A 12,385-nucleotide genomic window follows, 5' to 3' on the forward strand; every position below is an offset into this window, starting at 1 on the left:
TTTCAAGAAGGCTGATAAAAAGGAACTTTTGAACAAATATAAGTTTCTTATAGCCTTTAGATAATATCACTGGACTGGGTAACAAATGACAAAACTAATGGGAAACATGATTATATCATCCAGATCAATGGGAATTAATTACATGGGACTGAGTGAACTGGTAAATATGATTTATAACTTTGTGCCTTTAGGAAATATATTGACTTTAATCTTTGTTTTTAGGAAAAAACTTTTATGCTATAACCTTAAGCTATGACCTACAACAAGTTGATAAAGTATGCCTTTTTAAACAAAGATGAAACATTTATCTTTTTCTCTCTACCTGATCCTGACAGAATTTGTTGTCTCCAGCTGGTTCTCCTATGGACTTGATATTATGCTAATCATTGTTTTAATTTGTTCTTTATTTCCAAATTGTTTGTGCTTTGTGTCTCCCTGCTGCAGTATGTCTTTGTCAATGTTACTAGCTGTTACTTATATCCTATTTTATAAGATTGTTGTCTCTTGCAGTACCCAGTGTGTAACCAGGCCTCCAACAAAACGTCTATGGCTAAACATCTTAAGGAAATAGATCACTTTTATACCATAAAAATAATTTTAATAATGTGATTCTAGGTATGGGAAGAAGCAACAAGGGAAAATGTCTCCTGGATCATAATTAGACAGAGGATCCAGAGAATCTTTAATTATCAATAGGGCCTAATACAAAAATTAGCACCTGGAGTGGCATATCAAGAATTTTCGCCTGATCTGGGATGAGCCTCCCAGCACCATGGGACAAAATTTGATCGTGAAATGTCTCCCAAATATTGGTCAAATTCCTGACCAAGAGGAGAGGATCAATCATCAGCGATTGCAGCCCCCCAGTGTGAGCCAGTGAACACTGAGGAAACTCAGGAAGAAGAAGAATACCTGCCATCTAGCAGCCATCAGACTGCAGCCACTCCCTATGGTGAGCCCTGAGGAAACGCAGGATGTGAAAATACAGGATACAGGCCCCATCTGGGCTGTGGTGCATATCAAAGAAATTATTTCAGTGAGCCCAGAGTCTAGCATCTTCCCATACATAGAAAAATGCTAAATTTCTTAACTTGAGATGCAGCCTCCTGGGCTTGAAGCCCTCAAAATTCCTGACAACTCTCAACTTTTAGGTTGTGAATATTTGTAAGTCTACAGGTGTCAAGTAGACACTTCCAAAGCGGAACAAAAGACAAATCTCAGCATCTGGAACACTGACACCGATTGCGGACACTCCCAGAAAGATCCATCTGACCGAGCAGTTAGAACTTTGTCACCCCTTTTTCCACAAGATTGTAGAATGGACATTGACAGTAGGAAATTGTAACAGGGAAGAGCTAAATTGGACTCTATGTTGGATCTGTTTCTTTAACCTTTCCTTTGCGTTGCTTTTGTTATTACAATCATACAAAATGGCCTGCCTCAGGGAACCCTGCCCACCTGTGAATGGCTGCAAGAAAAAAAAAAAAATCCTCTCACTGAGGCTGGTCATTCCAGGAGATGTTTTGCAAGACTGATGGCCCTTTTACTTTACTTCCTCTCCGCCTCTCCCTCTCTGATTCTATAAAAGAAACTGGCATCCAAACCCTGATAAGATGATTTCTCAGAGACACTAGTCTGCCATCTTCTCCATCTGCCGGCTTTCCTGATAAAGTCGTATTCCCTGCCTCAACACCTCATCTGCGATTCATTGCCCTGTTGTGCGGTGAGCAGAGCGAGGTTGGACTCGGTAACAATTCCAAAAAATAAACACTTCTGATATGTCGAGGTTTTCAAGATTTTCAGTTTTATTTTTTACTCAAAAGCCTAGTCATATTTTTAAAGACATTTAATCTGCGAATAGAAAACCCTGAATCTTAAAAAAGCTAAGGGTTTGGGGTTTTTACAACTATATAACCTTCTGTACTTGCCTTTGAAGTCTTTACTTGTCACTTTGGTTAAATGGATATTTTTTAAAAATATTTATTTACTTATTTATTTATTTTGGCTGTTCTGGGTCTTAGTTGCTGCACGCAGGCTCTTAGTTGTGGCATGCATGCGAGATCTAGTTCCCTGACCAGGGATCAAACCCGGGCCGCCTGCATTGGGAGCGCAGAGTCTTACCTACCCACTGGGCCACCAGGGAAGTCCCTTAAATGGATATTTTTGACAAACTTCCCCCAAATCAAATTCTTTCTTTTTTTAATATATCCAATTTTTAAAAATTTTATTTATCTATTTTTGGCTGTGTTGGGTCTTCGTTGCTGCGTGCAGGCTTTCTCTAGTTGCTGTGAGCAGGGGCTACTCTTCTTTGTGGTGCGCGGGCTTTGCATTGCGGTGGCTTCTCTTTGTGGCAGAGCACGGGCTCTAGGCACGTGGGCTTCAGCAGTTGTGACACGTGGCTCAGTAGTTGTGACTCATGGGCTTTAGAGCGCAGGCTCAGTAGTTGTGGCTCACGGGCTTACTTGCTCCGCAGCATGTGGGACCAGGGCTCAAACCTGTGTCCCCTTCATTGGCAGGTGGATTCTTAACCACTGCGCCACCAGGGAACCCCCCAAAATCAAATTCTAAATGAAGTTTTTTTTGACCTGTGGCCAACTTTGGGATTTTCCAAAGGGCCCCTAGTTTATTTGTTCTCTCTCCTTATAAATAGAGAAATGTGAAGCTAATTAGGCTTATTTGATATGTTAAATTACAAAGAAAACATTGCCAAATAAGCAGTGATGTTTAACTTTAGCTTATCTTTGTGTGGGTATGTTATTAACATAAGTGTTCCAGAACTTATATAAAATTCCTAAAAATCTGATATGCATGGTATAATGTTGCAAGTTATAATCCTAGTTACCGTCTTTTTTTTTTTTTTTTTTGGATGGATACTCCAATGGCTTTATTAACTCCTTTCTGGGGATGGCAGGACGTTATAGCTGGAGAGATGAAAAGGAAGCCAGGAAGCTGTGGTCTCAATATGGGTCATTGAAGGGGGTGACCTGCATCTCTCGGGACCCTCTTCCCATCCACCGTAAGCATGGGCATGATGAATAGCAAATTTTTATTCAGGGCATCCAGCTGCTTCATCTCCTCCACGCTAAAGGTGAAGTCAAACACCTGGATGTTCTGAAGGATATGGGAAGGTGTGACACTCTTGGGGATGCAGCTCACTTTCTGCTGAACCTGCCACCTGAGCAAGATCTGAGCTGGAGACCGGCCATGATTTTCAGCCAGTGCCAGGACCACTGGCTCCTCAAGCAGGACAGGCTCATCAGGATCACGCCAAGCATGCTCAGAGGAGCCCAGAGGGCTATAAGCAGTCACCTCCAGGCCGCGTGCTTGGCAGTGGGCAATCAGCTCATTCTGAGCCAGGTATGGGTGGCATTCCACCTGCAGGACAGCTGGGCGCACCGAGGCCACACTGAGCACATCATCGATCTGCTCACTGCTGAAGTTGGACAGGCCCAGTGCCCTCACCAACCCCTTAGCCACCGGTGCCTCCAGAGCCTTCCAAGTCTCCTTGTAGTGAGTGGAGTCATAGCGTATAGTTCCATCAGCATTCTTAGGAAAGGGGTTGTCTCCCGCTCAAAGGCATAAGGCCAGTGCATGAGGTACAGGTCCAAATACTCCAGCTGGGGGTCAGCGAGTGTCTTCCGGAGGTCAGGCTCCACATCCTCAGGGTGGTGATTCGTGTTCCACAGCTTGGAAGTCACAAACAGCTCCTCCTGAGGCACCAACTTGCCAGGTCCCGCATCCTCCTTCAGGGCTTCCCCAATCTCAGTCTCGTTGTCGTAGATAGCACAGTCAATGTGGCAGTAGCCTATACTCAAGACATACTTAATAACTGCTTTTACCTGGCCAGGCTCGCTCTTCCAGGTGCCCAGTCCAATCAGGGACATCTTCGTCCAGTGTGCAGGAGGATACAGGAAGCCACCATTGCCCCCTCGGCACAAGCACAAGATGTTAACAGGGAAGCATGGCTTTTCAGCTCAGTCCTGTGCCCTGCTAGCTACCCAATGGGCCTCAGCTTCCCAGATTCCTAGTTATTGTCTTAAAAATGTTGGGTGTCACAGAAATAACCAAATTTCCTTGTCAATTTCCATTATAATGAACTCTCATCAGATCTCCAACCATGGGCATTTTAAAGTTCGTTGTCATTTACAGACAATTATTGTTTTACTTTGATGCTTTTGCAAAAGTGAGATTCCTGGAAAGGACCCTACCAAGTGTTCTTGACCACTAACATCAGTGTCGAATTACAAGGTGTGAAAATGTGGGTACAGGGACTTCCCTTGTGGTCCAGGGTCTACGACTATGTGCTCCCATTGCAGGGGGCCCAGATTCGATCCCTGGTCCGGGAACTAGATCCCACATTCCACAACTAGGAGTTCGCATGCTGCAACTAGAAGATACTGCATACTGCAATGAAGATCCTGCACGCAACAGCAAAGATCCCATGTGCCACAACGGAGACCCGGCACAGCCAAATAAATAAATAAAAATATATAGCAAAATAAAAGAGCCAAATTTAACACAAACAAACAAATTAAAAAATTTGGGTACATGTTTCACAACTGAAGAAGACCCCACCTGACATCTGGCCCTGTTTAAATGCCAAAGACCTCAAAATCCAATTGACTAGGAAGAGAACTAGGCAACAGTGAGGTAGACTGTTTCCTCCCAAGAAGTCAGATTAAGAGCATTTCCTTCCATTCTTCCTTCCTTCTCTGACCATCCTTTTCCTAATTCTTACATCATGAAGGTCTTTATTGTTCTCTTCTCCACCTTTTGGCTTGCTCTAGCCTGGAAAGATAACTGTTCACCTACCTCAGACCATTGCAGAGAAAGGTAAACTAACTGTTGGACTGGCTTGGACGCTGGTGATCCTGTAGTTCTTTCTTCCCGTCACAAACTTCTCCCTGATTTATAACACCTCGATTTCAACGGAACAAGCGCGCTGCATAAACATTTCTGGGGTGGGGAGACATAGTTACGCGAAATACATAAACAGGCTAACTGGCTTAAAGCAGTGTCCCCAGTGTTCTAGCTGGTTTGGATCATGGGGACCCTGGCTCAGGAGTACTCTCCAAACCATGGACATTGTTTTGTTGCTAGTAATTATTACTGTCTCCCTGGTAAGCTGGGTTCTCTCAAAAGTTTTAAAGGCATGTGGGCAGCCACTGACCAGCCAACACATGGTCTCTCTCTGACTGAAGTGACAAAAGAGAACAGAAGAATGGAACCAGGGCCAAGAATACAAGCCTGACATCACCTCTTGTGAATGCTACACTGAGAGCAGAAGAGGCAATGGTGACTGAGGGTCATGTTAGTACTGATATTTTTGACCAAACCTCTTGAATGGTCAAGAGGATGAGAAAAGGGAGAATTACTGAAATAAATTTCTAGGCCAAAGATGGAGCCATTCCTGCCCAGAGTGCCACAGCAAGAGAGCAAAACTTAGTAACTTTGGTATCTCTGTAAATGTTCTGCTTGACCAGAAACACAGTATATCTAGTCAGCCAATCCCCAAACTCTGGGCTTTATAATTACTTTCTTGTTCTTTATTCATTTTCTATTTTTCTCTTCCATGTTCGTTTTTTTTTTTTTTTTTTTTTTGGCCGCCAGGTGGCTTGCAGGGGATCTTAGTTCCCTGACCAGGGACTGAGCCTAGGTCCTCAGCAGTGAAAGTGCAGAGGAGTCCTAACCAATGGACCGCCAGGGAATTCCCATTTCTTCCTTGTTCCTTATTCTTTATCCTATAAAAGTGTCCTGCCTTCAGTCCCGTGTTGCAGTTCTTTGGACCCTTGGGAACAAACAGTGGTGGCTTCATGAAGTGTTAAAGTATGTTTAACACCTAAATTCTCTTCCTTAATCATTTTTTAACAGTACTAATCTGTTAGAAGATTAATACTGAAGTATTCACAGGTTAAATAATGAGATGTGCTTTAAAATAATACTATTGGATGGGGCAAAGATTGATGAAACAAGATAGATTGGTGTATGTTGATGATTATTAAAACAAGCTAATGGACACATGAGGGTTCATTATACTATTGTCTCCATTTCTGTGAATGTTTGACATACTCCATTAAGAAAAAAAGAAAAATAACATGGGGCTTTCTACTCACAGAATTTCGAGCCAGTCATGACCCGCGGTTACTTCAATAAAGCGGGTTGACTATTGCAGCACTATAATCAGAGGGACGGCTGTAAGCAGCAACGCAAGCAAAGTGCCTTACGAAATGCTGTTTTATTATTACTTATTGTCATTACTATGGTTGCCAACACTAATTAGGTGCCTCCGAGAGTTCCCGCCTCCTCTCCCTGTTAATAATGGTTTATTCCACTCTTCGGCTGGTTCTTTCCCGTGGTTCCTTCCTCCTAGTCCCGCGCTGTACCCCCCCGCAGCCCCAATGGTTTAGCCTGGCTTCCCAGGGGAAACCCGGTGGGGCGGAGCACGAGGTTTCTGAGAGCGGCCGCGGTCCCCTCTCCGGAGACCACTTGGACCGCTCCGCGTCGGGAGTGGGCAGGTAATCGTGGGGCAGGGCGCGAGTCCTGGGCTCCGACTGGCCAGCTCTGGAGTAAACATCCGGCTGGGTGGGGCGGGGCCGGAAGTGGAAAGCGAAGGAGGCGGCTGAGGCGGCGCCGGAGGTTCAGGGCTCGGAGTCGGTGCTTCCAGGTGCCATGGGCCGGGCTGGCCCGCGCTGAGGGCGACGCAGGGCGCTGATAGGGACGCGGGGCTGGGCCATGGCCGGCGCTCGGGCAGCCGCCGCCGCCTCGGCGGGGTCCTCGGCTTCTTCAGGCACCCCACAGCCGCAGGAGCCGGGGCTCGGGGAGCTGCTGGAGGAGTTCTCCCGGACTCAGTACCGGGCCAAGGACTGCAGCGGGACGGGAGGCTCTAAGGTGAGTCCGGAGGCGCGATGAGCAGAAAGAGAAGGTCCCTGGTTTGCGACGTTGCTGAGGTCAGGGGTCATAGGACAGAGAGAGAGGGAAGTGCCCAGTGTCTGGACCCGGAGAGTAAGGGTTGGGTTTAAAAACCGAAAAGGAGGAACTGGGCTCAGAACGAGCCAAGCCAAGGAAGGACGACGTTTTGGTTTGAGACAAAAGGGTGTGGAGGTCAGAGATTAGCGCTGAGTGGCCTTGTTCAGAGATTAGAGAAGAGGCGCTGAGGAGGGTTATTCCCATGCGTTAGGTATGGGGACAAAAACCCTCATGTCTAGATTTTTTGAAGTGTAGAGGATTTATCCAGGTCAGAGATCAGAGTGAAGGGGCTGGAGGGGTGGGGCAGAATGGAGCCAAGAGATAAACTGAGTGTGTTGCTCCCTTGTATAGTCTCAGCATGACTTTAGAATTAGGCCCATCCCTTTCCTTCCCCCATAAAGCAGGAAGGCAACTCATACTCCCTCTGTTCCTTTGTCAAAAGCAAGTCTTAGTTTCTCTTTTTTTCTACTTTTGGGATTCCCTTCAGGCTCCTTATTGCCAGACCTGGAAGGCTTCCAGTCTGGTCAGGCCATTCCCATCTTAGGCATTGCCTGACAGTCTGATGGGAATCTTGCCGACCCTGCCATCTTTCATCCCCCACGTGGTTTTGGCAGGTTTAGCATCAGGTTTTCCAATGGAATTCTGTTCCCTCCCAGGCCGTGAAACTCTGGTTTGGCTCCAGGGGTTACCTATGCTAGGACTTACTGAACTTGGCATCTGCTAGTCTGAAGTAATGCAGGGAAGACTTCAGTAATGATGGGTCTCCCCCACTCTCCAAATGACCGAGTATTTTTCAGAGCTTAGCCTGAGGACCACCTGTTTCAGCATCATCTGGGGTGTTTGTTAAAAATAAAGGTTCCTTGATCCCACCCAGTCCTACTGAGTTAGAATTTCTGAGGGTGGGAATCTGGAATTTGTATTTTCTAATAGGCTTCTTAATGATACTCATGCCCCTTGAAATTTGAGGATTTCTGTTTCTTGTGAGTTTTTCCCTCCACGTTGGTCTTTTGGGTGGCTAGAGGGTCAGTTTTGCTGGGCCCCCCTACCTTCTTACACACTCCTGAAGATTGGGGTTGTAAAAAGTTATACTTGACTCACTCCACCTGGTCCTAAACTTCTGATCTTTTGCAGACTTGTTGAGATGTTACAGGTTTTATGTCGTTCTTCTGGTGGGTCTTTCCCTGAACTGAGCAAAACAAGAGCAATTTTAAGGGAGGTGTTCCTTCTATTTCATAAGCAAATTGCGTGTAAGGAGACAGCTTTGTCTGCATCTTTTACTCATTACAGTAACTAGAGCTTCTAGGTGCTGGTCTGTGGCTGGAGAATGGGGAAGAATCTGGAGCCAAAGGAAGATAATGGATTAGTGCCGGTTAAAGTAACCTAGAGAGGGACTTCCCTGGTGGCGCAGTGGTTAAGAATCTGCCTGCCAATGCAGGGGACAGGGGTTCGAGCCCTGGTCCGGGAAGATCCCACGTGCCGTGGAGCAACTAAGCCCGTGCGCCACAACTACTGAGCCTGCACTCTAGAGCCCGCGAGCCACAACTACTGAAGCCCATGCTGTGCAACAAGAGCAGCCACCGCAATGAGAAGCCCGCGCACTGCAACAAAGAATAGCCCCTGCTCGCCGCAGCTAGAGAAAGCCCGTGTGCTCCAGCAAAGACCCAATGCAGCCAAAAATAAAAATAAATAAATAATTAAAAATAAAATAAAGTAACTTAGAGCAGGGGTTCTTAATATTTTATGGATTGTGGACCCCTTTGAGAATCTAATGAAAGATGTCAACCTCTCTTCAAATGCTTATCATACACAGTTTCACCACTACATTGAGGGGTTCAGAGTCTCTCCCGGAGTTTACCATGTGGGTTCATGAACCACACGTTTAGGATCTGTGATCTAGCAAGATGTCTTTTCCTGGTATTGAATTATAATCACAGAGGCACATTGTCATTCCCAGAGACCTCTCCAGGTCAGGAACCGCCTAATTCTCAGAACGCCAGAATCTTCTTTATGCTCAGATCTCCTCCTCTGTGCAGGTTGAGCGCATTGAGAAGAGGTGTCTGGAGCTGTTTGGCCGAGACTACTGTTACAGCGTGATCCAAAATGTGAATGGGGATATCTGCGGCCACTACCCCCAGCACATCGTGTTCCTGGAGTATGAGAGTTCTGAGAAGGAGAAAGACACGTGAGCATCATGTAACCAAAGCGTGCCCATCTGGGAAGGCCTTGACAGCTCATCCCCGGGGTTAGGAAAGTCTGCAGCTGGGTGGGGCAGGCTCACTTTTCCCAGGTGTCAAGCCTCATTGGCATCTTTGTTTTCTTCAGGGTTTCACATCTTAGATTGGCAGAGTAGCACAGCGTAGAAGGAGGGGTTGGGAGTCACAGCCCTGGCCTCCTGTTTTACTCCTACCCTATAGCTCATTGTCCTGAGACAACTGACTTCACAGCTCACCTCTCTGAACCTCAGTGTTTTCTGTTCTGTTTTTTTTCTTTTTTTTTTAAGAGAGCAAGTGGGAGGTATGCTTTGTCAACATGTGGAAGGGCACTTACCGTATGTAGAGATTAAGAGCCTGAGGTCAGCGTACGTGCTGGCTGCCCTGCTTGCTGGCTGTGTAACTAACTTGGGCAAGGTACTGAACCTCTTTGTCTCTTAGTTTCCTCATCAGTTTCTACCTCTATTTAGAAAAGTGGCTTTTGCAGTTCCTGCTGATAAACAGGATTATTCCAAGCCTGACGTGTGTGCTGTAAGAATTAGAAATAAGAGCTACCATTTATTGAGGGCCTCCCAAGGCCCGAGTGCTTTGCGTGTGGTAACAGTTCACACCAGAGCAGACACAGAGCACCCAGCACAGGATGCAGCCCATAGGCAGTCAGTAAATGGTAGCAGTTGTTTGACACTGATAAATAATCACTGATGCTCTAGGAAGTGCTTTCTGTTGATCTCAAAGTTTGTTCCCCTAGGCGCCCTGCTTGCTGTTGATTTTAAGGGAATTCCAGAAGCTGTTGCCAACAATATCCATGAAAGCCTGGCCCCGTGGAAGCACTGTGATGATGAGTGCTATGGTAGAGTCGTGCTGCAAAGTGCAGCGGGCCATCACTGCTCACAGTGCGCCCATCAGCGCACCCAGGAACGGCTAGAGATTCTGAGTCTTGGACTCCAGAGCCACTGAATCAAAATCACAGCATAACAAGATGGCCCAGTGATTCGTACGCACTTGGAGGTTTGAGAAGCACTGCTGTAGACGAACTGGGGAGAAGGGTGGATTCTGCCTGGTGTGTGTTTCGGGAGACCTTTCAGCTGGATTTGGAAGGATGAGTAGGGGTGTCCCTGAAATGTCCTTTGTTAGAGACCAGCTTGTATATGGTCTTGATCATCAGCCATGTGGACTTGTGGGTGTTAGTGGTTATTGGGCTAGTACCCCCTGAGCAGTCATTGAAATCACAGATTCCAGGGTCCCTGAATCACAGTTTCCAGAATCTGTGCCTCAGAGAGCTCCCTAGATGAGTCTCACCTTTGCTATAGCCTGGGAACCGCAGGGAGCCAGAGAAGCCTTTCAAGTGGAGGAGTAAAATGGGAGATCTATAAGTGTAATGAGGTCGTGGTGGGGTGCACTGAGAAAAAGGAATGTATTGGGAAAAGGAATTGAATGTAGATCAGAGCACTTGTATGACTGCCTCTTCTTTCTGTCACCACCATGGCACTCCCATCTTGCCTAGCGGGGTCTAGCCGCCCAGGCTAGGGCCACTGCAGTATATCCCTAACCCTAGAGGAGTTGTGGAGTTTGTTTTTGTTTGTTTGTTTGTTTTTTGTTTTTTTGGCGGTACGCGGGCCTCTCACTGTTGTGGCCTCTCCCGTTGCGGAGCACAGGCTCCAGACGCACAGGCTCAGCGGCCATGGCTCACGGGCCCAGCCGCTCCGCGGCATGTGGGATCTTCCCGGACCGGGGCACGAACCCGCGTCCCCTGCATCGGCAGGCGGACTCTCAACCACTGCGCCACCAGGGCAGCCCTGTTTGTTTTTATTTATTATTTGGTTGTGCCGGGTCTTAGTCGCGGCACATGGGCTCCTTAGTTGCGGCAGGCGGGCTCCTTAGTTGTGGCTTGTGAACTCTTAGTTGTGGCACGCATGTGGGATCTAGTTCACTGACCAGGGATCGAACCCAGGCCCCCTGCGTTGGGAGCATGGAGTCTTACCCACTCCGCCACCAGGGAAGTCCCGTGGACTTTGTTTTTACTTTTCACTTCTTGCAAGGCCTCGAAGTGATACTGAGTGGGCGATGCCTGTTAAAGAGAAGGGAGTATGTGCATGTTCAGGTGGGAAGAAGTAGAACTTTTTGCTTCTTTACACATGCCTGGACTTCGTGTTAATATGACACTAATTAGACTGAGTTACACAGGGTAGAACTGGATTCAGGAAGTGGTTTGGTCCTCTTAACCCACCTCCCCAGTTGAGCCCATATCTGGGACTAGAAGCCTGGATGGGGATCTCTGAATGACGAAGACATGAGTTTGTCAACGAGGCAAACTGCTGCCATGAGGCAGACCCCAGGGATCTAGTTGCAGGCCCTACCAGAGAGATGAAGTCCCTACCTTTAGATCTGGTGGGTAACACAGACCAATCAATGAGCAATGACAGTGTAACAAAGGCCAGAATTAGGGCAAGTACAGGTGAAGCATTGGGAGACAGTGGTTAAAGTTCTGCACTTGATAATTCCAACTCGTGTGTGAGCGTAGGGTGGGGGGGTTGTTCTCCCATTCCACCAACTTCCAGACGCTAGCGTTGTGTTTTACAGATAACATTAGATCCCACAGGTTAAGGGCTCAGTCCCACAAGAGAGACATAAATACACAAGCTCACTTTCATTCATTCAAATATGAGTATCAGGTGCCTGACACAGCCCAGTGCTTAGCACAGTAAGGGAAAGATTCTGAGGCCAAGAGATAAAAATAAAAACAGGAACCACTGAGAACAGAAACTGAATTGGTTCTTTGAGTAGGGGACCCAGGAAAATAAAGCACCAGCTAGCCTAACAAGAAAAAGGTGCCTTCCTTCACATGATAAGACTGCCCAGAGCCTCTAAGAGGGAAATGCTGGCATATTCTCTCCCTCAGTTTTGTGGAGAGTTTGCTGAATGGAAGGATTCAGCCTGGGAGAATCATATGCAGTTTCAAGGCTTTTAGAGCTGCTGGAGTGAGCTCCGTGAGAGTCGGTTAAAACAGATGGTGCTGACCACATCTGTGCAAATGGACGGAGGCCACCAAAAGGTGGGAGGGAGACTACTGTGAGCAGTACTGTGTGTGCTCAGTTTTATATTATCTTGGCATCTGAGTTTAGGCCATTGCTTCATTCTGAGGTGCCTTTTTTGTTTGTTTTTTTTAATGTTTTGGCTGCATTGGGTCTTTGTTCCTGTGCATGGGCTTC

General features: G+C 46.9%; 1 protein-coding gene and 1 pseudogene across 9 annotated transcripts in view; one reads left to right on the top strand and one right to left on the bottom strand.

The window, feature by feature from the left end:
• Nucleotides 1-2,957: 2,957 nt before the first annotated feature.
• LOC307192770 (aldo-keto reductase family 1 member A1-like) lies at nucleotides 2,958-3,922 on the bottom strand (annotated as a pseudogene). Its single transcript has one exon. The product of its transcript is annotated as an aldo-keto reductase family 1 member A1-like (transcript).
• A 2,693-nt stretch (nucleotides 3,923-6,615) lies between these two features.
• The window catches only part of MTMR14 (myotubularin related protein 14), a 43,888-nt gene continuing 38,118 nt past the window's right edge, over nucleotides 6,616-12,385 (top strand). For all 8 annotated transcript variants that reach the window (XM_079933848.1, XM_079933851.1, XM_079933847.1 and 5 more), the window contains exons 1-2: nucleotides 6,616-6,888; nucleotides 9,000-9,148. In XM_079933848.1, coding sequence (XP_079789974.1) covers nucleotides 6,733-6,888; nucleotides 9,000-9,148 — 305 coding nt within the window. In that variant the 5' untranslated portion in view covers nucleotides 6,616-6,732. The remainder of the gene's footprint in view (nucleotides 6,889-8,999; nucleotides 9,149-12,385) is intronic.

This window comes from Stenella coeruleoalba, assembly GCF_951394435.1.
Source record: "Stenella coeruleoalba genome assembly, chromosome: 10".
Lineage (NCBI taxonomy): Eukaryota > Metazoa > Chordata > Mammalia > Artiodactyla > Delphinidae > Stenella > Stenella coeruleoalba.